The 24,721-nt window shown below is 38.3% G+C and overlaps 1 protein-coding gene, 1 long non-coding RNA gene and 1 other non-coding gene across 6 annotated transcripts in view; 1 reads left to right on the plus strand and 2 right to left on the minus strand.

The window, feature by feature from the left end:
• The window catches only part of DCAF12 (DDB1 and CUL4 associated factor 12), a 65,758-nt gene that overhangs the window by 22,294 nt on the left and 18,743 nt on the right, over positions 1-24,721 (plus strand). For all 4 annotated transcript variants that reach the window (XM_077147921.1, XM_077147922.1, XM_077147919.1 and 1 more), the window contains 2 exons: positions 23,014-23,223; positions 24,534-24,594. In XM_077147921.1, coding sequence (XP_077004036.1) covers positions 23,014-23,223; positions 24,534-24,594 — 271 coding nt within the window. The remainder of the gene's footprint in view (positions 1-23,013; positions 23,224-24,533; positions 24,595-24,721) is intronic.
• LOC143675408 (U2 spliceosomal RNA) lies at positions 1,776-1,966 on the minus strand. Its single transcript, XR_013171633.1, has one exon. It is a non-coding gene; the product is annotated as a U2 spliceosomal RNA (small nuclear RNA).
• Positions 13,760-24,721, minus strand: part of LOC143673426 (uncharacterized) — a 63,972-nt gene continuing 53,010 nt past the window's right edge. The window contains exons 2-3 of the long non-coding RNA XR_013170355.1: positions 16,559-16,850; positions 13,760-13,870 (exon numbers count right to left, since the gene is read on the minus strand). This is a non-coding gene — a long non-coding RNA (uncharacterized LOC143673426). The remainder of the gene's footprint in view (positions 13,871-16,558; positions 16,851-24,721) is intronic.

Genomic DNA, 24,721 nt, shown 5'->3' on the forward strand with positions numbered 1-24,721 from the left:
AGAGAATAGTATCTACTCAATGGAGGTATGGAGAGGAGTAAATAAGATATTGGTTAGCCTAGTGCCTAGAACATAATATGTGCTTAGTATATTGTTACTGTAATTAATGATGGTGTAGGGAGGGAAAGGACTGGAGGTGGTGGTGGTTATCTTGGCCTTAGGAAAAATGGTGGTGCTTTGATGGTTCTAGGAGTTAGGTGTATTCCAAGCCAATTTCAGTCATACTTAGGACAAGAAGGGAGCATTTCTCTACCATGTAAATGGCTGCCTCTCAATCCCAAATGTCTTAACATTTAAAAATAGTTCATTTAAATATAATTTATATAAGAGGATGTACAATAAATGAATTGCATATGAAATTATATTTGGCTTCATTATTGAAAGAATAAAGATAAAAGAATATTTTTCTCCATAAAAGTTAAACATAGTAATGATACCTAGTTCTGATACAGATTTGGTGGAACTGGTGCATACATCCATTGCCACTACAACTCTCTCTCTCTCTCCCTTTTTTTTTTCTTTTTTTTGTAATAAAAATATCTTGTGAAAATACACATTTTAACTCCCTTTATGGACTACAAAGAAAGTTTTAGCAACTTAATAATCGGTATGTATCTGGTTATTACGTAGCCTTGATTTACTTCCTAAAATCATGTTGCAGGATCTTTTGAAAAACTAAATGCAATTTTATACCATCATTAGTTATATTCAATAGAGATAAATATTTAAACAGTATACTTATCCCTGGGTCTCTTAAAAAAACTAAAATGTTTAGGCTACGTTCAAAATTTTAATATTTATAAAAATTTACCCATGCTATGAATGGTAGTAAACTAACATTTTGTAACCATTAAACCTCAAACTCACTGTGTAGAGCTTATTTCTTTGTACAGATTATCAAATCACAATACCAGTACTTACAGTTTATCATGTTTTTTTGTGATAAAAGCACACCCCGAAGCCTATACTCAGAACACAATGAAGATCAGAGCTCCAGTAGGTACATAGTACAGATGCATTATGTATTTTCAGGCCGAGTAAACTAGCTATTAATACATATTTGACAGTTCCTGATAGCTAGGAGGGCTAAGAATTTAGAGTGAAAAGAGAAAACAAAACCTTTCTGCTCTTAGGAAAGCCTTGGAATAAGTGAAGAGCAAACCACAATGGAAGATATCTTGAAATGGTAGTGGAAGACACCCTCTGAATCTAATGTGCAAGCCTCATCTCCCAGTTGTTAAGAAGGAAATCACCACTAAAGCCACTTTGGAATATTTCAGTCTTTAGAAAGTTTTACTCATAAAGCTTGAGGCCAGAAACAGCTCTCCTCATCCATCCTCTTTAAAACAATCAGGCGTATTTCACATTTCTTACTACAACTCATTTTCTAACATAATTTGGCATTATTTTTTCAAAAACCTGGCAAAAACAAACCATAGGACTATATAACGCAAACAGTGAACCTAATGTAATCTGTAGACTATAGTTAATAGTACAATTATGATAATATTCTTTCATTAATTATAAAAAAGATACTATAGAGTAGCAAATGTTAATAATGGGGTTGGGGGCTGGTTATATAGGGAATCTTATTTAGAGCAGTGCTTGCAGACTTTGGGTCATCCTCTGGGACCAAATATGTAGGAATTTTTTGTAAACCCATAGCTTCTCTAATATAAGTATATAAATCTGGAACATATCACTTGTTGAATGAAGAAATTAAAAATGTTACACTTTTTTTTTTTTAACTTTTTACACATTTATTGTTCCCCCAAGGGGGGTGCACCATTTCTGGAAGTACTGCAATACCAGGTCGATGCATGGAGTGGACGGAGCAAGCTCCTATTCCATCTCCTAATTCCAAAAATCCATTTAATATATTGTCCTCAGATAGAGGACATATCAAATATTAAACTGTTAAGAACAGATACTACACTTGATCTTAGCCAAAAGGCCGAGAAGCAATACACTTTTTGACCTAATATGTCACAACTGGAAATTTATCCAAAGGAAGTGAAAAGTCTTTTTTAAAAGATAATTGTTGGAAGCTCTCTTATCTAAATGTTAACATTAGGAAAATACTTTTAAATTATGGTTAATCAAATCTATCATATTAGACAGACATTAATATAATTAAGAAGACTAGTAATATGCAAATCATTTAATATATTAAATGAAATAAGATACAGAATTCTATCTCTGCTGATTACAGTTATGCACAGTTATACATGCAAATGGTTGAAGACTAAGCAGGAACCTGACGGTGGTGGTTGGGAGCTCAGTGTACCCCAGAAAAACGTTTCTAAATCCAATCCATTCCTGTGGACATGACCCACTGTAAGTAGGACTTTTTGATGAAGTTACTTCAGTTAAAGTGTGTGTGGCCTGGCCCAATGAGGATGAGTCTTAATTCTATTATTGGGGTCCTTTATAAGCGGAATGAATGCAGACATGATAGAGAGAAAGTCACAGAAGAAACAGCCAGAAGTTTAAATCAGTAGAACCAGGAAGAGAAGGGAGAGACCAGGAGATGTTGTCATGTGCCTTGCCATCTGACAGAGGAACCCAGGATTGCTGGCAACCAGCTGCAGAACACCACAGTCTTTGGAAAGAAGTCATTGCCTTGATGATGCCTTGATTTTGAACTTTTTCCCACCCTCAAAACCATGTGCAAATAAATTCCCAAGGTTCAGCTTGACCCATCTCATGTATTTGCTTCAGCAGCCGAGGAAACTAAAACACTGATGAATAAGAACAGATCTGAAAAGGAATTTAGGTTTCTCTCTTTTTTGTTTAATGCAATTTTATTGAGATATGTATTCTAAAACCATATGATCATCCAAATTGTACAATGGTTCACAGTGTTATCATATAACTGTACATTCATCACAATGGATTTTTGAGTATTTTCATTACTCCAGAAGAAAAATAAAAATAAGAATAAAAGTAAAATTAAAAGCAAAAAAGAGAAGAGGAGGGGCCAGGATGGCGGCTTAGCAAGGTGCACGTTTTAGTTTGTCCTCCAGAACAACTACTAAATAACCAGAAACAGTACAGAACAGCTCCTGGAGACACGACAGTGACCAAACAAATAGCGTACCCCAGTCTGGACCAGCTGGACCGCTGGACCACTGCAAGCCCCCCCCGGAAACTTGAGTTACCCAAGCTGTGGCAGCCGGCACCCAGCGCCCCTCCCCCACAGGCGGCTTCCTAAAGGGAAAGGAAAGACACTCTAACAGTAGCAGGGACTGAGTCCAACGAAGCACCAATTGTGGCATTAATTAACAAATTCTGACTACTAAAAATAGGCTCCAAATCAGGCGAAACTGGTCAAGGAGGAGGTCGCTTATTGGGCTAACCAAAAAAGAGGAAAGGGGATGAAACAGAGGTTTTTGTGGCTGTCTCTACGGAGGCTTGGCTGCCTCTGGATTCAGCAGCGGGACTACTCAGGCTGCAACTGCCCCAGGCATAGGCAGAAATGAACTGCTTTCAGGGCTGTCTCTCGCCTGTGCCTTCCCCAGGGGAGGGGCGAAGCCCAACTCAGGTGGAATCCCTCTCTCAAGGAATTCAGAACCCAGGGCTTGGCAATTTGAAGCCATTAAAACAAGCCTACAACCTCTCCTCTGTCTCCACCACGCCCCCAGCAGGGAGAGCCTTCCAAACTTAAAGGTGCCACAACATCTTTTTGCTGGTGGGACCCGCAGGAAAACAAGCGCCATATACTGGGCAGGATAAGAAAAACAGAGCCCAGAGACTTCACAGGAAAGTCTTTTAACCTGCTGGGTCTCACCCTCAGGGAAAACTGACACAGGTGACTTCTTCCCCCTGATAGGAGTCCAATTTAGTCCAGGAAAACCCAGCTGGAGTCTATATTACCTATGTAGGCCCTCCTAAGGTGGGGAAGGAAAAGGCACCTTACAAGCAGGGCAAGAAAGAAGAAAACAAGAACTGAAAAATTATCCTCTGTTAAACAGAACCTAAGCTAGAGGTCCAGAAAAGGCTGGACTGAAGGTCAAAGAACAGATAGACAACAAACTCATCTAGCAAGAAAACCCTAGGTAAAATAAGTGAAAGCAATCTCCAGAATAAACTAATAAGGTACTTAAATGTCTAGATGCCAGCAAAAAATAACAAATCACACCAGGAAAATTGAAGATATGGCCCAGTCAAAGGAACAAACCAGTAGTTCAAATGAGATACAGGAGCTGAGACAACTAATTCTGAATATACGAACAGACATGGAAAACCTCATCAAAAACCAAATCAATGAATTGAGGGAGGATATGAAGAAGACAAGGAATGAACAAAAAGAAGAAATGGAAAGTCTGAAAAAACAAATCACAGAACTTATGGGAATGAAAGGTACAGTAGAAGAGATGAAAAAAACAGTGGAAACCTACAATGGTAGATTTCAAGAGACAGAGGTTAGGATTAGTGAACTGGAGGATGGAACATCTGAAATCCAAAAAGAAACAGAAACTATAGGGGAAAGAATAGAAAAATATGAGCAGGGATCAGGGAGTTGAATGGTAATATGAAGCGCACAAATATATGTATTGTGGGTGTCCCGGAAGGAGAAGAGAAGGGAAAAGGAGGAGAAAAACTAATGGAAAAAATTATCACTGAAAATTTCCCAACTCTTATGAAAGACCTAAAATTACAGATCCAAGAAGTGCAGCTCACCCCAAAGAGAATAGATCCAAATAGATGTTCTCCAAGACACTAGTCAGAATGTCAGAGGTCAAAGAGAAAGAGAGGATCTTGAAAGCAGCAACAGAAAAGCAATCCATCACATACAAGGGAAACCCAATAAGACTATGTGTAGATTACTCAGCAGAAACCATGGAGGCAAGAAGACAGTGGGATGATATATTTAAATTACTAAAAGAGAAAAACTGCCAACCAAGAATTCTATACCAGCAAAAATGTCCTTCAAAAATGAGGGAGAAATTTAAACATTTTCAGACAAAAAATCACTGAGAGAATTTGTGACCAAGAGACCAGCTCTGCAAGAAATACTAAAGGGAGCACTAGAGACAGATACGAAAAGACAGAAGAGAGAGGTATGGAGAAGAGTGTAGAAAGAAGGAAAATCAGATATGACATATAAAATACAAAAGGCAAAATTGTAGAAGAAAGTACTACCCATACAGTAACAACAATAAATGTTAATGGATTGAACTCCCCAATCAAAAGACATAGACTGGCAGAATGGATTAAAAAACAGGATCCTTCTATAGGCTGTCTACAGGAAACACATCTTAGACCCAAAGATAAACATAGGTTGAAAGTGAAAGGTTGGGAAAAGATACTCCAGGCAAAAACAACCAGAAAAGAGCAGGAGTAGCTATACTAATATCCAACAAATTAGATTTCAAATGTAAAACAGTTAAAAGAGGCAAAGAAGGATACTATGTACTAATAAAAGGAACAATTCAACATGAAGACATAACAATCATAAATATTTATGCACCGAACCAGGATGGCCCAAAATACGTGAGGCAAACACTGCAAACACTGAAAAGGGAAATAGACACATCTACCATAATAGTTGAAGACTTCAATTCCCCGCTCTTATCATTGGACAGAACATCTAGACAGAGGATCAATAAAGAAACAGAGAATTTGAATATGATAATAAATTATCTAGACTTAACAGACATTTATAGGACATTACACCCCACAACAACAGGATACACCTTTTTCTCAATGCTCATGGATCATTCTCAAAGATAGACCATGTGCTGGGTCACAAAGCAAGTCTCAACAAATTTAAAAAGATTGAAGTCATACAAAACACTTTCTCAGATCATAAAGGAATGAAGTTGGAAATCAGTAATAGGCAGAGCACCAGAAAATTCACAAATATGTGGAGGCTCAACAATACACTCTTAAACAACCAGTGGGTCAAGGAAAAAATTACAAGGCAAATCAGTAAATATCTCGAGGTGAATGAAAATGAAAACACAACATATCAAAACTTATGGGATGCAGGAAAGGCAGTACAAAGAGGTAAATTTATTGCCCTAAATGCCTGTATCAAAAACAGAAAGGGCAAAAGTTCAGGAATTAACTGTCCATTTAGAAGAACTGGAGAAAGAACAGCAAACTAACCCCAAAGCAAGTAAAAGGAAAGAAATAACAAAGATTAGAGCAGAAATAAATGAAATTGAGAACATGAAAACAGTTGAGAAAATCAATAAAGCCAGAAGTTGGTTCTATGAGAAAATCAATAAGATTGATGGACCCTTAGCAAGATTGACAAAAAGAAGAAGAGAGAGGACGCAAATAAATAAGATCAGAAATGGAAGAGGAGACATAACTTCTGACCCCACAGAAATAAAGGAGGTATTAACAGGATACTATGAACAACTTTATGCTAATAAATACAACAATTTAGATGAAATGGATGGGTTTCTGGAAAGACATGAACATCCAGCTTTGACTCAAGAAGAAATAGATGACCTCAACAAACCAATCACAAGTAAAGAAATTGAATCAGTCATTAAAAAGCTTCCAAAAAAGAAAAGTCCAGGACCAGACTGGTGAAGTCTACCAAACGTTCCAGAAAGAATTATTACAACCCTACTCAAACTCTTCAAAAAAATTGATGAGGAGGGAAAGCTACTTAATTCATTCTATGAAGCCAACATCACCCTCATACCAAAACCAGCCAAAGATATTACAAAAAAAGAAAACTACGGACCAATTTCTCTAGTGAATATGATGCAAAAATCCTCAAAAAAATTCTAGCAAATTGAATCCAGCAACACATTAAAAGAATTATACATCATGACCAAGTAAGATTCATCCCAAGTATGCAAGGATGGTTCAACATAAGAAAATCAATTAATGTAATACACCATATCAGCAAATGAAAGCAGAAAAATCACATGATCATCTCAATTGATGCAGAGAAGGCATTTGACAAAATTCAACATCCTTTTCTGTTGAAAACACTTCAAAGGATAGGAATAGAAGGGAACTTCCTTAAAATGATAAAGGGAATATATGAAAAACCCACAGCTAATATCCTCAATGGGGAAAAACTGAAAACTTTCCCCCTAAGATCAAGAACAAGACAAGGATGTCCACTATCACCACTGTTATTCAACATTGTGTTGGAAGTTCTAGCCAGAGCAATTAGACAAGAAAAAGAAATACAAGGCATCAAAATTGGAAAGGAAGAACTAAAACTCTCATTGTTTGCAGATGATATGATACTATATGTTGAAAACCCTGAAAAATCCACAGCAAAACTACTAGAGCTAATAAACGAGTACAGCAAAGTGGCAGGTTACAAGATCAGCATTGAAAAATCTGTAGGGTTTCTATACACTAGTAGTGAACAATCTGAGGGGGAAATCAAAAACGAATTCCATTTACAATTGCAACTAAAAGATTAAAATATTTAGGAATAAATTTAACTAAAGAGACAAAAGACCTATACAAGGAAAACTACAAGAAATTGTTAAAAGAAATCACAGAAGACCTAAATAGATGGAAGGGCACACCATGTTCATAGATTGGAAGACTAAATATAGTTAAGATGTCAATTCTACCTAAATTGATTTACAGATTCAATGCAATACCAACCAAAATCCCAACAACTTACTTTTCAGAAAAAGAAAAACCAATAAGCAAATTTATCTGGAAGGGCAGGGTGCCCCGAATTGCTAAAAGTATCCTGAGGAAAAAAAATGGAGCTGGAGGTCTTACGCTGCCTGACTTTAAGGCATATTATGAAGCCTCAGTGGTCAAAACAGCATGGTACTGGCATAAAGATAGGTATATTGACCAATGGCATCGAATAGAGTGCTCAGATATAGACCCTCTCATCTATGGACATTTGATCTTTGATAAGGCAGTCAAGCCAACTCACCTGGGACAGAACAGTCTCTTCAATAAATGGTGCCTAGAGAACTGGATATCCATATGCAAAAAAAAAAAAATGAAAGAGGACCCATATCTCATAATCTATACAAAAGTTAACTCAAAATGGATCAAAGATCTAAACATTAGGTCTAAGACCATAAAACAGAGGAAAATGTAGGGAAATATCTTATAAATCTTATAATTGGAGGCGGTTTTATAGACCTTACACACAAAGCAAGAGCACTAAAGAAAGAAAGAAATAAATGGGAACTCCTCAAAATTAAATTCTTTGTGCATCAAAGAACTTCATCAAGAAAGTAAAAAGACAGCTTACACAGTGGGAGACAATATTTGGAAACAACTTATCAGATAAAGGTCTAGTGTCCAGAATTTATAAAGAGATTGTTCAACTCAACAACAAAAAGACAGCCAATCCAATTACAAAATGGGAAAAAGACTTGAACAGACACTTCTCAGAAGAGGAAATACAAATGGACAAAAGGCACATGAAGAGATGCTCAGTGTCCCTGGCCATTAGAGAAATGCAAGTCAAAACCACAATGAGATATCATCTCACACCCACCAAAATGGCCATTATCAACAAAACAGAAAATGACAAGTGCTGGAGAGGATGTGGAGAAAGAGGCACACTTATTCACTGTTGGCGGGAATGTCAAATGGTGCAAGCGCTGTGGAAGGCAGTTTGGCGGTTCCTCAAAAAGATGAATATAGAATTGCCATATAACCCAGCAATACCATTACTAGGTATCTACTCAGAGGACTTAAGGGCAAAGACACAAACGGATACTTGCACATCAATGTTTATAGCAGCATTATTTACAATTGCAAAGAGATGGAAACAGCCAAAATGTCCATCAACAGACGAGTGACTAAACAAACTGGTATATACATACAATGGAATATTATGCAGCCTTAAGACAGAACAAACTTATGAAGTATGTAACAACATGGATGGACCTTGAGAACCTTATGCTGAGTGAGACTAACCAAAAACTAAAAGACAAATACTGTATGGTCTTTCTGATATGAACTGACATTAGTGAATAAACTTGGAATATGTCGTTGGTAACAGAGATCATCATGAGATAGAAATAGGGTAAGATATTGGGTAATTGGAGCTGAAGGGATACAGACTGTGCAACAGAACTGAATACGAACTCAGAAATGGACAGCACAATACTACCTAACTGTAATGTAATTATGTTAAAACACTGAATGAAGCTGCATGTGAGAATGATAGAGGGAGGAGGGCTGGGGACATAAATGAAATCAGAAAGAAAGATGGATGTTAAAGATTGAGATGGTATAATCTAGAAATGCCTAGAGTATATAACAATAGTGAAATGTACAGTGTACAAAATTTAAAAAATGTTTTTGCATGAGGAAGAACAAAGGAACGTCATTATTGCTGGGTGCTGAAAATATATGATAATTAATATTTTAAAATGTCACCTTATGTGTGAGACTAAAGTAAAAAATGTTTGTTACAAAATTTATATTTTGACTAGAGCATTTCCTGGTATAACTTGTATAGATAGTTTGATTGAACGTCATAAGTACTTGGAATCTGAAGTAGGACATGAGATTTTGTTGGTTTGTCCAGAGTGATGCCCCGATGAATCTCAGAGTGATTTGATCAGTGAGTGAATAAGTATTTGCAAGCGCCTTCGGGGAATGGTGAGAGTGGAGAGAAATTCAACTTCCCCAAGTTGAATTCTTGATATTCTCACAAGCAGTGTGGACAACCAAAGCTACAGGCTGAGCCCCCAGTCTTGGGGTTTGTTCATATGGAACTTAACCCCACAAAGGATACGTCAAGTCTACTTAAAATTTAGGCCTAAGAGTCACCCCCAAGAGAGCTCTTTTGTTGCTCAGATGTGGCCTCTCCCTCCAGCCAACATGACAAGCAGTCTCACCACCCTCCCCCTCTCTGCATGAGACATGACTCCCAGGGGTGTGAACCTTCCTGGCAACGTGGGACAGAGATCCTGGAATGAGCTGAGACTCAGCATCAAGGGACTGAGAAAAATCCTAGAATGAGCTGAGAATTAACATCAAGGTATTGAGAGAACCTTCTCGACTGAAAGGGGGAAGAGTGAAACGAGACTAGGTGTCAATGGCTGAGAGATTCCAAACAGAGTCGAGAGGTTATCCTGGAGGTTGTTCTTACGCATTAAGTAGATATCACCTTGTTGTTCAAGACATAGTGGAGAGGCTGGAGGGAACTCCCTGAAAATGTAGAGCTGTGTTCCAGTAGCCATGTTTCTTGATGATGATTGAACAATGATATAGCTTTCACAGTGTGACTCTGTGAATGTGAAAACCTTGTGTCTGATGCTCCTTTTATGTATCATATCAACAAAAGAGTAGAACATATGGAATAAAAATAAATAATAGGGGGAATAAATGTTAAAATAAATTTAGTTTGAAATGCTAAAAAAAAAAAAAGCTAAAAAGAACACCCAAAACATCTCATACCTTCCCACTATTTATTTATTTTTTGTCTTATTTTTTTGTTTTCTCTTCTTACTCATCTGTCCATACACTGGATAAAGCAAGTGTTCTATAGTTTATAAGCTGCTGTAATGCAATATACCAGAAATGGAGTGGCTTTTAAAAAGGGGAATTAGTAAGTTGCGAGTTTATATGCTCTAAAGCTGTGAAAATGTCCAAATTAAAGTAAGGGTAGAAATGTGCAAGTTAAAGCACCAACAAGAGGTTACCTTCACTCAATAAAGGCTGATGCAGTAGTTCAGGGTTTCTTTCAGCTGGAAGGGCACATGATGACACCTGTTAGCTTTCTCTCCCAGCTTCTTGTTTCATGAAGCTTCTCCGGGGGCATTTTTGTCCATCGCCAAAGGTCTCTGGCTGCATGGGCTCTCATGGCTCTTTCCAAAATAGTTCCCTCTTAAAGGGCTCCAGTAAGCAACCCCATCCTGAATGGGTGGAGACACATCTCAGCAGAAGCCATTCAAAAGCTTCTACCCAACAATATTGCATGAGAATTAAAGGACATGGCTTTTCTGGGGTACAGCACGGAGAGGTCAGTCATAAGATTTTCACAATCTCACAGTCACCTTAAAAGCTTAAAGTTATTCAGTCATCTTCAAGAATCAAGACTATTGGGCTACAGTTAGACAGTTTCAGGTATTTCCCACTAGCTTCTCCAGTTACTTCCAAAACTGAAAAAGGATATCTGTATACTGCATAAGAATAACCTCCAGAATGACTTCTCAACTCCTAGAAATCTCTCAGCCACTAAAACTTTATTTTGTTTCATTTCTCTTCCCCATTTTGGTCAAGAAGGCTTTCTCAATCCCAAGATGCCAGGGCCAGGCTCATCCCTGAGGGTCATGTCCTCTCTTGCCAAGGAGATTTACATCCTGGAGATCGTGTCCCACATACGGGCTGGGAAAGGCAGTAAGTTCACCTATGGGGTTGGCTCAGAGAGAGAGAGGCCACAAAAAAGATAGGATTCTGAGTCATCTTTTTTATATTTTTTATTTCCTTTGATGCTAAAATATTGTTTGTGCAATAAACACTGCTTTTTTAAAAATGTTATTTTGGCTAGAACCTTACATTTCAAACATAGCCTAAAACAATGATGAAAATGGGTTTACCCAGTTAGCATTCATGACTAATCTTGTTTGCAGAAAGAGATTGAGACAGTTGTGTATTACACATCTTCTCTGGGAGAAAGAGTGAATAGGGGCTCTAAAATACAATGGTAGGATGTATAGCCAAAGGAGTTTACCTGTTCTTTCTCACAAGGAGTTTTTTGGAGCTCACAATAACACCTAAAAAGAGATCTTCTCATTGGGCAAATAGGCAACCATATAGTCCTCAAGTCTTTAGGCTATATATAATGCTCAGGAAATGAGAGAGAAAAGGGATGATAGTATTTTAAAATAATAGGTATTATTAAAAGTTGATAATCTGAATGTGCCAGATATGTAATTAGTATGTAATTATAATCTCTGCTTTCAAGTAGTTTGTAATTTAGAGATAAAACTTTTTTGTTTTATCTGTGTTTTTATCTGTGTTTTGTTTTATCTGTGTTTAACTGTGTTTTGTTTATCTGTGTTTATCTGTGTTTTGTTTTATTTGTGTTTTTCTGAATAGAAAGCCTGGTACCTGAAAGTGTTACCAAGAGACAAAAGCTGAGACTCCTGTATAGAAATTGTTCTCTTCTGACTAACTTACATGTTAATTGTCAGCATACTAGAGTATTTTAGTAATCAGTTTCTGTCTTCCATAAGAAGAAATGAGGATTTTTATGAAATCAGGCTAGTGGGCCAATTCTTTTTTTTTTTTTTCTGATTGGATGGTATCACTTGGAAGTAGGATTATATATAATCATATAAGGGCAATACTAATTGGGTTGTGATTTTACCGCCTAAGGAGGAATTTCTTTTATCAGATATTTGTCTGGTTGTTTCAGGTAGCTAAACTTGTTTGTTGTTTGTTGCCAGAGGGTTTTTACTTGGTGACTTTGTGGGTATTAGGCATAATCTTAGGTGCTTGCCATAGCTGACTCTCAAGAGTTTATTTCATTTTTAACAGAGACCTTAATAACTAGGAATTAGAAATCAATTTACTGGACTTTGCTAGGTATAAAGCTTGTAAAGAATTATGTCACTTAAATCCAAGATAATTGTAAATCCTAATACGGTCCTTCCACAAAATCATCATTCTTATAGAAATAAGAATTAAGAACATAATATGGAATACTACTACTGGTTTCAGCTAGCCAACCCTGCAGCCCATCTTTTGGAGGGACAGTGTAGATCACAATTCAATGTAAGAGATCTTGGTATAGCACAGGCACCTGGATTTTTTTTTTTTTCACTTTTAATTAAAAAAAATTTTTTTAAATACCAAAAAACACCAAACAAATGCAAACATTTTTAATTTTTTTATCATTCTGTTCTACATATATAATCAGTAATTCACAATATCATTACATGGTTGCATATTCATCATCATGATCATTTCTTGGAACATTTGAATCTATTCAGAAAATGTAGTAAAAGGAAAACAAAAAAATTCATATATACCATACCCCTACCCCTACCCCTCACCAATCACCAGCATTTCACTCTAAATTTATTTTAACATTTGTTCCTCCTATTATTCATCTTTATTCCATATGTTTTACTCATCTATTGAGAAGGTAAATAAAAGGAGCATCAGACACAAGGTTTTCACAATCACACAGTCACGTTGTGAAAGCTCTATCATTATACAATCATCTTCAAGAAACATGGCTACTGAAACACAGCTCCACATTTTCAGGCAGTTCCCTCCAGCCTCTCCACTACATCTTTACTAACAAGGTGATATCTAATGCGTGAGAATAACCTCCAGGATAACTTCTCAACTCTGTTTGGAATCTCTCAGCCATTGACACTTATTTTGTCTCATTTCACTCTTCCCCCTTTTAGTGAAGAAGGTTTTCTCAATCCCCTGATGCTGAGTCTCAGCTCATTCCAGGATTTCTGTCCCACGTTGCCAGGAAGGTCCACACTCCTGGGAGTCATGTCCCACAGAGACAGGGGGAGGGCATTGAGTTTGCTTGTTGTGTTGGCTAGAGAGAGAGGCCACATCTGAGCAACGAAAGAGGTTCTCTTGGGGGTGACTCTTAAGCCTAATTTTAAGTAGGCTTGACCTATCCTTTGTGGGGTTAAGTTTCATAGAAACAAAGTCCAAGATTGGGGGCTCAGCCTGTAGTTTTGATCGTCCGCACAAGCACCTGGATTTCGATACAAAAATGTTCTTTAGTATGTTTTATTTTAATGAAAAAACAGAAGCAGTATAAATGTTCAATAATTAGGAATACATTTTAAAAAATAGTAGTATATTCATTTAGTGAGCCACTTTATAGCCATTGAAAATTACATAGGGGTGGGCCATGGTGATTTGGCAGGTAAACTTCTTGTCTGCCATGCCAGAGACCTGATTCAATTCCCGGTACCTGCCCATGCAAAAAAAAAAAAAAATTACATAGATATATATATAAATATTTAAAAGTTTTAATGCTATATTAAATGAAAAAATAAAAAATAATGTCTATGGGGTCACATTTTTGTAAATGGGAAAGGAAGTGTGTGAGTGGGTATGTAGTGAAGGACCTGAAAGAAAAGACATTGTCGTTAACTCAGTAGCTCCATGGTGGTCTTGTGATTTTTATTTTCTATTTTCTGTGTTGTGCAAGCTTATAAATTATATGTCACTTTTGTAGTTAGAGCGCCAAAAAAAAGGTAATTTTTCAAATAACCATGTGTCTTACCTTTAATAGAGTTGGAATAGAAGCAGTGACCTGGGTTTGCTGGGCTGGGACAAATTTCCCAACTCCCAAACAGTCCAGAATTTTTATAGTAGGGTCTTGATTGTTTAGGCAATATATTGAGCTCAACCACAACCCCAGCTCTTGCACAACAGCATGCAGGTGAGCAGGCAATTAGCTTTTAGAGATAAGCTAGAAATAGTGCCTGATTCTCCCATCCCAAATGACTACAGCTTCTTCTTACTTCAGGGCCTCTGACCATTTTGTTTACATTTTTCCTTCCTCCCTTCCTTCCTTTCTTCTTTCTTTCCTTTTTTAAGTTTTTTATTATGTGTTCATCTTAGGAAAAAATTAACATACCTTGAATTATGTTATATATGTTTTTAAAAGCTTATTCATTCAACACCATAGCATAAACAGCTTTCCATGTTAATGACTATCCTTCTAGTCCATGTTTTTCTTTTTTTTTTTTAATAGCTTTTATATAGTTCTCCACATTAAAGATGGCATTGTGTCTGCTACAGTAGCTTGGAGGACTGGAGGATTGGTGGGATCAATGAAAGAAGGGTTGTTTTTGTTGGGGTGAGTAGATACTAGGTAGTCCAGGATATGTATATTCATTTTAAAATATACTTGAATAGGCGAGAATTCTAAAGCTGTTATTAGCTCCAGGAATGAATATCTTCCATCTCCATTGAAATCAAACTCTGGTTCTGGCACAGCAGTACCGAGGGAGTTCCAGATTTCCTGGTAAGTCAGCTTCCCATCCACATCCTACCCAGCCTTATGGAAAAAATCCTGAAGATCTTTAATGCCAGAAATTCCAGGTGGAGAGATAGGTCTTAGCTGGGTAGTTTTCTCAGTTTGGTCTCCAAGAGATTGTCAATCCTGGGCCAGAGCCCTCTATTCACTCCCACCCAAGCGTGGAACAGACCAAATCCTGACAACTGGAAATTGGAGCCCAAGGGAAACTAAAACTCAAATGGGTGAAAGAAATCATATAGAGATAGCCAGGGAGTTGGTGATACGAATGGGTAAGACCGTGGCGTGGAGCATCAATTAGTTAAGCTTGAAAAGAGGCAACCTCTTAACCTCCCAAAGAAGTTAAAAAAGCCAAATCAAGAATGAGAGATTCTCAGCCCTGATAATAGGTAATATTTTTAAGAGTGTTTCAGGAGCTTGAGGAGGCCTCACAGATAGGTGTTTTGGATATCTGGGGCTAGGAAAAGGAAAAGAAATTTGTTCTTGAATGAGGGGAAGGGTAGAAGTGCAGAGTGAGACAGTGGAAACAAGTTTGTCTCTCTGCCAGGAGATGTGGGACCTCCCAGCCACTGCAACCCCGACACAACCCTAGGCCCCAAAGGAAATGCCAGGGCTTAGAAAGTCAGAATGAAAATCACCATCTTCCAGTTCCCCGCCCAGAGTTTGAAGGGGCCTGAGAATGAAGAACTAGAATCAGGCTCTGGGGACTGCTGTCTGGGCTCAGCCCACCTGAAGAGCTCCCTCCCAGAGTTTGAAGGGTTCTGAAATGGACAACTTTCAGCAGCTCATACATGCCACCCCTACTCTAGCTGCTACTCGGCCCTGGCTCCTGCTCTGGCCGTGGCTATTCTTCATGTATTGATAGCGACATCCACGGGCTTCAGACCTGGGCCATTCTTCCAGCCCCAGGTCACTTTCCCCTTGGAAGGAAAGCCTGCATTCTCCATCATTTTTAAAGTTCTATTTTGAAGTTCTAAAGTATTATTGATAGTTCACTGTGTGGCTGTACCCAATCCCTATGGTATTCCTCTTTTAAAAATGTGGCACTGTATTTAAAACGATTCACTCATCATTATTTCCTTAGAATAAATTCCTGAAATTGGAATTAAAAATTATATACCTTTTTAGAATTTTAAACATATCATCTGACCCTTCTCTTTTGTGTCTCTTGGTCTTGGCTCCCTCCTCTATTTCCTTCCTCCCCTTATTTCTCCATTTGGGATAGGCAATGGATTCCTCTGCTTTGATTTCTATTATCTTTCCTTTCCCCAACTATCAGGCCCATGAGCAGGTTTACACTGCCCACCTGCCCTTTCCTGACTGCAGCATGGTTTGTCTTTTTGTCTGTATGATTTGCCTCAGATTTGTTTTTTCTCCATTACAGTCCAATCTAAAATTCCTTGCATTTTAGAAACTATGAAATCCACCATCTCCCCCCTTTGTAAACCATCGTGGCTTTTCTGTATATGTGCATTTACATGTGTATGCACACACAAACATGCATACAGAGATGTACTCACTAATCTTATAATCTTCCTGGGCAGCAGCCCTTGCTTTCTTTTTTATTTTCTCCTAGAATGTAAGCTGCAGAGAACCATTGAGCCATAAGCTTACCTTGCCATGCTGCTAGTTACTGGCAGGGATCCCAGTAGGTTAATGTGAAGCAGCCCTGCTCTGGAAAATGTTTCAAGAGCTACATGAAGCCTTGGCTCTGTGTCAAAGGACTTGAGGAGAGAGTCTGTGGTAGCTTATCTACACTTTGTCCCTTCCCATGAAGAAGCAAGAAGACTCTGTCCTTCACGTGATAGTTTCCTGGGCCCTCTACAGACTTGATTGTTCCATTGCCTCATCCCTTGTGTCAGGTGTTTTTCATCCAGTGCAAAAGCCTTGCTTGCATCCTGCAAAACTAAACAAATGTCAGAATAATAGCAGTACTGTAGTCTCTATTTGGTAAGTGTCAAACTATTCTGTGCCACACCCTATGCTAGGCATTTTTAAAACATTATTTTATTAGATCTCTTAGCAACTCTATGAAGTATATAATATATTTAAGTTTTTTAGGTGAGAAACAAGAGTCATAAAGGTTGAGTGACTTGCGCAATATCACAGAGCTGTTAGGTACCTGATCTAGAATTCGAGATTATATTTCTGTCCAACTCCAAAACTGGAGAGGTTGGATGTGAGACTTTCTTGGACATGAATAGGTATAATTTTTTCTCCTCTCCTATTCTGAATTACAGAAATGGAGCTCTGTCTTAAAAAGTAGACTAAAAGAACCTCAGGGTTTTAACCAGCCCTCAGATTCCATGGGAAAAATGCACATCTTTCCGGATTACAGGTCACAGTTTGCTCTTGCAGTCTTATCAGTCTCACTGTCCTGTGTGTCCAGAGCAGATTCTCTATAGAGCTGCTTTTTTTTTTTTTGATAAAAAAACATACAAACATTCTTAACATGTGAACATTTCCGTACATGGTATACAATCAGTGGCTTACAATATTATCACATAGTTGTGTATTCATCAGCATGATCATTGTTTTGAACATTTGCATCACTCCAGAAAAAACTCATACATACCATACCCCTTATCCTTCCCTCTCATTGACCACTAGTATTTCCATCTACCCAATTTATTTTAACCTTTGTTCCTCCATTATTTGTTTACTTTTATCCATATTTTTTACTCATCTGTCCATGAGTAAAAAAATAGATAAAAGGAACATCAGACATAAGGTTTTCACAATCACACAGTCACACTGTAAAAGCTATATTGCTATACAATCATCTTCAAGAAACAAAGTTATTGGATCATTGCTTTACAGTTTCAGATACTGCACTCTAGCCACTCCAATTAACTAAAAAGGGGATATCTATATAATGCATAAGAATAACCTCCAGTTTATCTTCTTGACTCTGTTTGAAGTCTCTCAGCCATTGACACTTTATTTTTTCTTGTTTCTCTCTTCCCCCTTTTGATCAAGAAGGTTTTCTCAATCCCTTGATGCTGGGTCCCATCTCATCCCTGGATTTCTGTCCCTTTTAGAGCACTACTTCTTAAACTTCATGTACCTAGAGATCTTGATAATTCTAGATTCTGGTTCATTAGGTCTATGGGTTGAGGCTTGAGATTCTGTGTTTCTCGCAAGCTCCTAGATTCTCCTTTGCATGGCAAGGATCTAGATAAGTGATTGTTAAACCTGGGCAGTCATCAGATTTATCCGGAGATCTTTGAAAAAGTATCAGTTTTGCTGTCTCCATCTCCAAGCTCAGGAATTCCTGATGGCGGCGGATTCTAGGGTAGGGCCTGAGAATTTTTTGTTTGTAGTTTTTTGAAAGAGAAAATTTCCCCTGGTTATTGTGATGATGAATTTGGGAATCACTGGTCTAGAAACCAACATGTTATGAACTCACAATCCCACACAACACAGATGCTGAAGTGGGTAATTTTGCTTCAGTAAACATGCATTGACTGCTGCCTTCATTAGAGATCATTTGTTTATTAGGGTAAAAAAGCTGTTAAGGGCTAAGAAGGGCTAATTTACAGACATCTAGAGTAGGAAGTATCCCTAATAATTTTTTTTAGCTAAGAAGGGCTAATTTACAAACATGTAAAAGGGACATGAGGCTGGAGACTAATTTACGAAACATCTAGAGCAGGAAGTATCCCTGGATCTCAGAAAGAACTGGAACCAGGAATTGCAAAGCCACTGGGAACCAAGAATATCCAAAGGAGGAAGCAAATATATTTTCTCTCTTTTGTTTTCTTTTCTCTAAAGACTGGCTTTGGGAGAGAATGTGACCTCTCAAGCAATTTAGTCTAGTACCACTCCCCAGTTCAACTTTGCTGAGAGAATTTGATTGGCCCGGTCCGATCTTGTTTAGAACTGGTTCTTCCTAAACCAGGAGGCTACCCCTAGACTATGCTATGATCTGGAGGCCTGGGTTTATATCATATAGACTAACTATAAGCCCCTACCCTGAGTGCAGAAGTTTTGAAGGATAGTTCTAAAAGAAGGTGATTATGGCTAGTTGGGTAGGCCCCCTAAAAAGTGGCTTATGCAAGTGCTTATTTGTAGCTTGGCATTGCTGAGGTGGGATTGTAGAACCATGTAAGATTAATTTCCTGATCTTTGAACTGGTAGAGAATTATTGTTTTTTTTATGGAGAAGATGGGCAAGTAAAGATTTTTAATTAGTGTGATACGGTGTAAGATTTTTGACTTAGAGATACATCTTGGGAGCCTACAAGAGGGACATGAGACATCCATATGTGGCAGTACAGGGAGTATTCCAAGAGGTCATGTCTGAACTAAATCACGAAAGATAAGTACTTATTGACCAGTAGAGAAAGAATGAACACAAAACAGAATGGGTATGTGTTAATTATATATTCTTGAAGATTTTTGTGTGCATGTAATAACTAAGCAGTTATTTCTAGAGCATATCATCTGTGACAGGATGAAAGGCAAGAGAGATAGATAAGGTATAAATTGGGGAGGGTCTAGATGTCATTTAGGTGACCTAAACCTTGCGTTTAGGTGAATGGGAGCTACTGGATTTTTTTTTTAATTTACTTTTTTATTGTGAAAAATAACGTATATAAAAAAAAGCAACAAATTTCAAAACACACCCCTTTAATTAGTTACAGAACAGATTTCAGTGTTTGGTATGGGTTACTATTGGATGTTTTTAAATTAGGGACTGACATGGGAAGATTTGTTTTGGGAAGATGACTCTGATTTTAGTATGGAGAATAGTTTTAATGGCAGCCTTGCCTGGAGGTTTTAAGATCAGTTGAAGTTGTTCAAGGAAGAGGTAATGAGAGTAAGGATGGAGAGAAAGAGGTCAACTGTAAGAATAGTTAGTAAGTAGATTTGATTAGATAGTGGAAATGAGGGAGAAGGAGAAGTCTAGAATAAAACCCGGACCTGGGTGGCTGGGCTGATGATGGTATTAGGTAAGAAAAGAAAGAGGACACATGAAGAGGAGCAATTTGGAGAGGAAGATAAATTCAGTTTGGGACACCTTGAGTTTAAGATGTGTGGGGGACGAGTCAGTGATGGTGTTGATTAGGCAGGGAGTCCGCAACCCTTTAGGGAATTCTCAGGGCCGACATTACAGATTCAGGAGTAGTTGTCCTCCCAGCCACTTCCTTTTTTTTCCCCTCAGTCTCTGCTTGGCACTCTTGTTCCAACCATGCCTTTTCTTTTTATGTTTTAAACTTAAGGCTCATCTAATTTCTCCTTCCAGAGATCTCATCCTGTGAAGAGTGGGTTTCATTATCTTTATACAGAAGTTTGGCATAATTTCCTAATATAACTTATGTGGACAGTTTAATTGACCAGCATAAGTATATGGAACCTTGAGTAGGGCGTGAGATTTTGTAGGTTTGTCCAAAATGATGCCCCAGTAAATCCTAGAGTGATTTGAACAGTGAATAAAAAAGTATTTGCAAAGTGTCCTTGGGGGAATGGCGAGAAAGGGCAAAAATTCAACTTCCCCATGTGAAGAATTCCTGATATTCTCACAAGCAATGGAGACAACCAAAGCAATAAGCCGAGCCCTCAATCTTGGGGTTTGTTCATTTGAAATTTATCCCCGTAAAGGATAGGCTAAGCGTACTTAAAATTAGGCCTAAGAGTCGCCCCCAGAGAACCTCTTTTGTTGCTCAGATGTGGTCTCTCTCTCTAAGCCAACATGACAGGCAAACTCACTGCCTTTCCCCTCTCTACCTGGGACACGACTCCCAGGGGTGTGAACCTTCCTGGCAACATGAGACAGAAATCCTAGAATGAGCTGGGACTCAGCATCAAGGGATTGAGAAAACCTTCTCTACTGAAAAGGGGGAAGAGAAAAATGAAAGATAAAGTGTCAGTGGCTGAGAGATTTCAAACAGAGTCAGAGGTTATCCTGGAGGTTATTCTTATGCGTTAAATAGATATCACCTTTTCAGTTAAGGTATAATGGAGAGGCTGGAGGGAACTGCCTGAAAATGTAGAGCTGTGTTCCAGTAGCCATATTTCTTGAAGATGATTGTATAATGATACAGGTTTCACAATGTGACTGTGTGATTGTGAAAACCATCTGTCTACCTTGTGAACAGATGAATAAAACATATGGATTAAAAATAAATAATAGGGGGAACAAATGTTAAAATAAATTGAGTAGATTGAAATGCTAGTAATCAATGAAAGGGAGTGGTAAGGGGTATAGAAAAAAATAAGGGAAACAAAGGCTAATGTACATTGGGTAAATGGAAATACTAGCAGTCAACGAGAGGGAAGGGTAAGGGGTATGTGTTCTAGTTTGCTAGCTGCCGGAATGCAATATACCAGAAATGAAATGGCTTTTAAAAAGGGGAGTTTAATAAGTTGCTAGTTTACAGTTCTGAGGCCAAGAAAATGTCCCGATTAAAGCGAGTCTATAGAAATGTCCAATCTAGGGCATCCAGGGAGAAATACCTTGGTTCAAGAAGGCCACTGAAGTTCAGGGTTTCTCTGTCAACTGGAAAGGCACATGGCGAACATGGTCAAGGTTTCTCGGCTGGAAGGGCATGCAAAACATGGCAAACGGCATCATCTGGTAGCTTTCTCTCTTGGCTTCCTGTTTCACGAAGCTCCTCAGGAGGCATTTTCCTTCTTCATCGCCAAAGATCATTGGCTGGTGGACTCTCTGTTTCTGGTGGCTATGTCATTCTCTGCTCTCTCAGAATCTCCTGGCTTCCTGTCTTGTTCTCTTTTTTAGGAGTCCAGTAAACTAATCAGGACCCACCCAAATGGGCTGAGTCATGTCCCCACCTAATCCATTTTAACAACCACTCTTGATTGAGTCACATCTCCTGGGAGATGGTTTAATTAGTTTCAAGCATACAGTACTGAAAAGGAATTAGAAGAAATGGCTGCCTTTACAAAATGGGATTAGGATTAAAACATGGCTTTTCTAGGGTACATACATCCTTTCAAACTGGCACAGTATGTATGAATTTTTTTTCTTTTTATTTCTTTTTCTGAATTGATGCAAATGTTCTAAGAATGATCATGATGTTGAATATACAGCTATGTGTTGATATTGTGAGTTATTGATTATATACCTAGAATGAATGATCACATGGTAAGAATGTTCGTGTTTGTATGTTGTTATGTTTAAAAAATTTTTTTAAAAGTTTGGCACATTTTGGCTTCAGCAAAAGAATTGCTGACAGGGTTTTAAATTAACTTCCTAAGCTGTAATGTATAGGAGGGGAGAGATTATTCCCCTCTTGTTCATAGTCATTCTTAGCACCTAACACAGGATTTTGCATCTAATTGGTGCTGAAAGAATGAGTGAATGAAGGATTGAACCATTGAGTTCACAGAAAGAATTTAATAACAGATCCTCCAAAACTGATCTTTTTCATAAAACACTACTCTCTCTCTCTGGGTGGGTGAGGAGGACTTAGGCTTAGGTCGATACAGAGATGAAAAAGAGCATTTCAAGTGTTTTCTTATTCTATAAAGCATGTGTGTTAACCTCGTGAGCAAAGACATGAGGACACCGAACAGATTTGTGTATGTGTTAGAGATAACTGCTTAGATATTACTAACTCTTACTTTATTACTTGTCTCTCATTATACCTGGTAATATTTATAGATATGTTTAATAGTGGTTGTGATGCGTTCGGGGGAATTGTGTTTTGTTTGCGAGTTTCTATGCATAATTGAATGAGGATTAGACATATAAAATATCCCCACACTGACAGAAAACTTTGTTTTAGTCTAGATTCTTTTTAGTCATTGGTCCAGTGCGAGGTCTCTTTGAAGCCTTCTGTGACTCTCCAGGCAGTATTCATTGCTTCCTAATCTTTGTTCATGTAGTATATCATACCTATCTCTAATGTTATGTTTACTTAATTTTTGTTTCACTTTCCTGGTAGCCCTGATCATGCCTTTATTAATTCCCAGGGTCTAGCATATAGTAGATATAGTAAACTTTCATTAAATGTTTGATGGATAAAGTAAATGGATGGTTGTACTCAGGGTCAGGCACATTAACCAGAAACTGTGTTCAGCTTCTGTGTCCCTTTTATCTTTTAGCTATTTGTGGTGGATGTCCAGACAAGCCAGATCACCAAGATTCCCATTCTGAAAGACCGGGAACCTGGAGGGATGATGACCCAACAGGGCTGTGGTATCCATGCCATCGAGCTGAATCCTTCCAGAACACTGTTAGCCACTGGAGGAGACAACCCCAACAGTCTTGCCATCTACCGTCTGCCTACACTCGATCCTGTGTGTGTAGGCGATGTAAGTTTTACTAGTAGTTGTAGTTAAAATGGTACTGTTTTTAAGTGGGGCACTGTTAATACAGACTCTTCCTCCAAAAGCCTGCCTGAGAAGGGCTAGTTTCCTCTAGATTTCTACTGACTCGTGGGACTTGGGGGAGAGGTGCGGGCATGGGAGTGTCAGAATGGGGACTGGAACAGTGAACCCTAAGTTAAACTGTGAACTATAATTAATAATACAGTTATAAAGATGTGCTATTATCAGTTGTAACAAATGTTCCATACCAGTGCAAGGTGTTAATAGGGTGGTATCTGGGAATCTTTTATTTTATGCATGATGGTTTATAAATGCGTGACTTCTCTAATAAAGTGGGGGTGGGCAGAGAGTGGGGCCTGGACCCCCCCCCCCCATAGGGGATATTAGGTATGTTGGTAGAGGATATTCATTTGTTAAAGAAGCCAATAGCACATTTCAGAAGTCAACAGTGATAAATTGGTGTTCAAATTCACAGTGGCCACATTACTCCTACTGCCCATAGTCAGAGAACAAATTTATTAAATAATTTATTGAGCAACTATTTCTTGAGCCTCCGATAGCCAGACATTTTTCTATTCACTAGGGATACAGCAGTGAATGAAACAGATAAAACCCCTGCCCTCCTAAAACCTGCATTTAGTGGAGGAAGGCAATAAAATATAATCCAATAAATATATACCAATAGGATATCAGAGGGTAGTCAGTGCCATGGAGAAGAGTAAGGCAGAATAAAGGGATAGGGAGTGCTGGTAGAAGATGCTGTTTCAGAGGGTAATCAGGGAGGGTTTTGTTGATAAGATGCCATTTGAACAGAGAGACTTAAAGAAAATGATAGTACAAGCTGTGTAGATGTTTGGGGGGAAGGAAGTTCCATACAGAAGGAACAGCTAAGAGGCTAATGATATCCATGGTCTCAGGGAGCAAGTGGAAGAGTGAGAGGACATGATGAGGTCAGAGGAGTGGGAAATGGGTGTGTGCATATAGGAGCCCCAAATAAGATACCCAAAGGTGGAAGGTAAGCTGGGTCTCCACTAGGCCTGTTAATTCATAAGAGTGCCAATTTCATTCCAGCTTTGAGCTCTTCATTAGTAGAAGCTAAAGATTGTAGAGTCTTGCCCTATTGGATGAGATCAATGGTGTCTGGTTTTTGCAAAGATAGTGTCAGATGGACTTTCATGCTTTTCAGGAAAATGTGTTGCAATTCTTACTTCACTAATTTATCATTTCCTTTCTCTCTCTCTCTCTCTCTCTCTCTCTCTCTCTCTCTCCATATCTATCACTTCCTCTTCTCCAAGGATGGACACAAGGACTGGATCTTTTCCATTGCATGGATCAATGACACTATGGCAGTGTCTGGTAAAGTTGCCTTTTTGTAGGGAGCTTTTGGTGAGGTGGGAAGGGAGGGAGAACTTAAGATTGAACTGAGATAGCGTGATTGGAGATAGCCCAGAAAGTAGAAAGACCACTGTCCAGGGGCAAAGTC

Source organism: Tamandua tetradactyla, chromosome 2 (assembly GCF_023851605.1).
Source record: "Tamandua tetradactyla isolate mTamTet1 chromosome 2, mTamTet1.pri, whole genome shotgun sequence".
NCBI classification, from domain to species: Eukaryota; Metazoa; Chordata; class Mammalia; order Pilosa; family Myrmecophagidae; genus Tamandua; species Tamandua tetradactyla.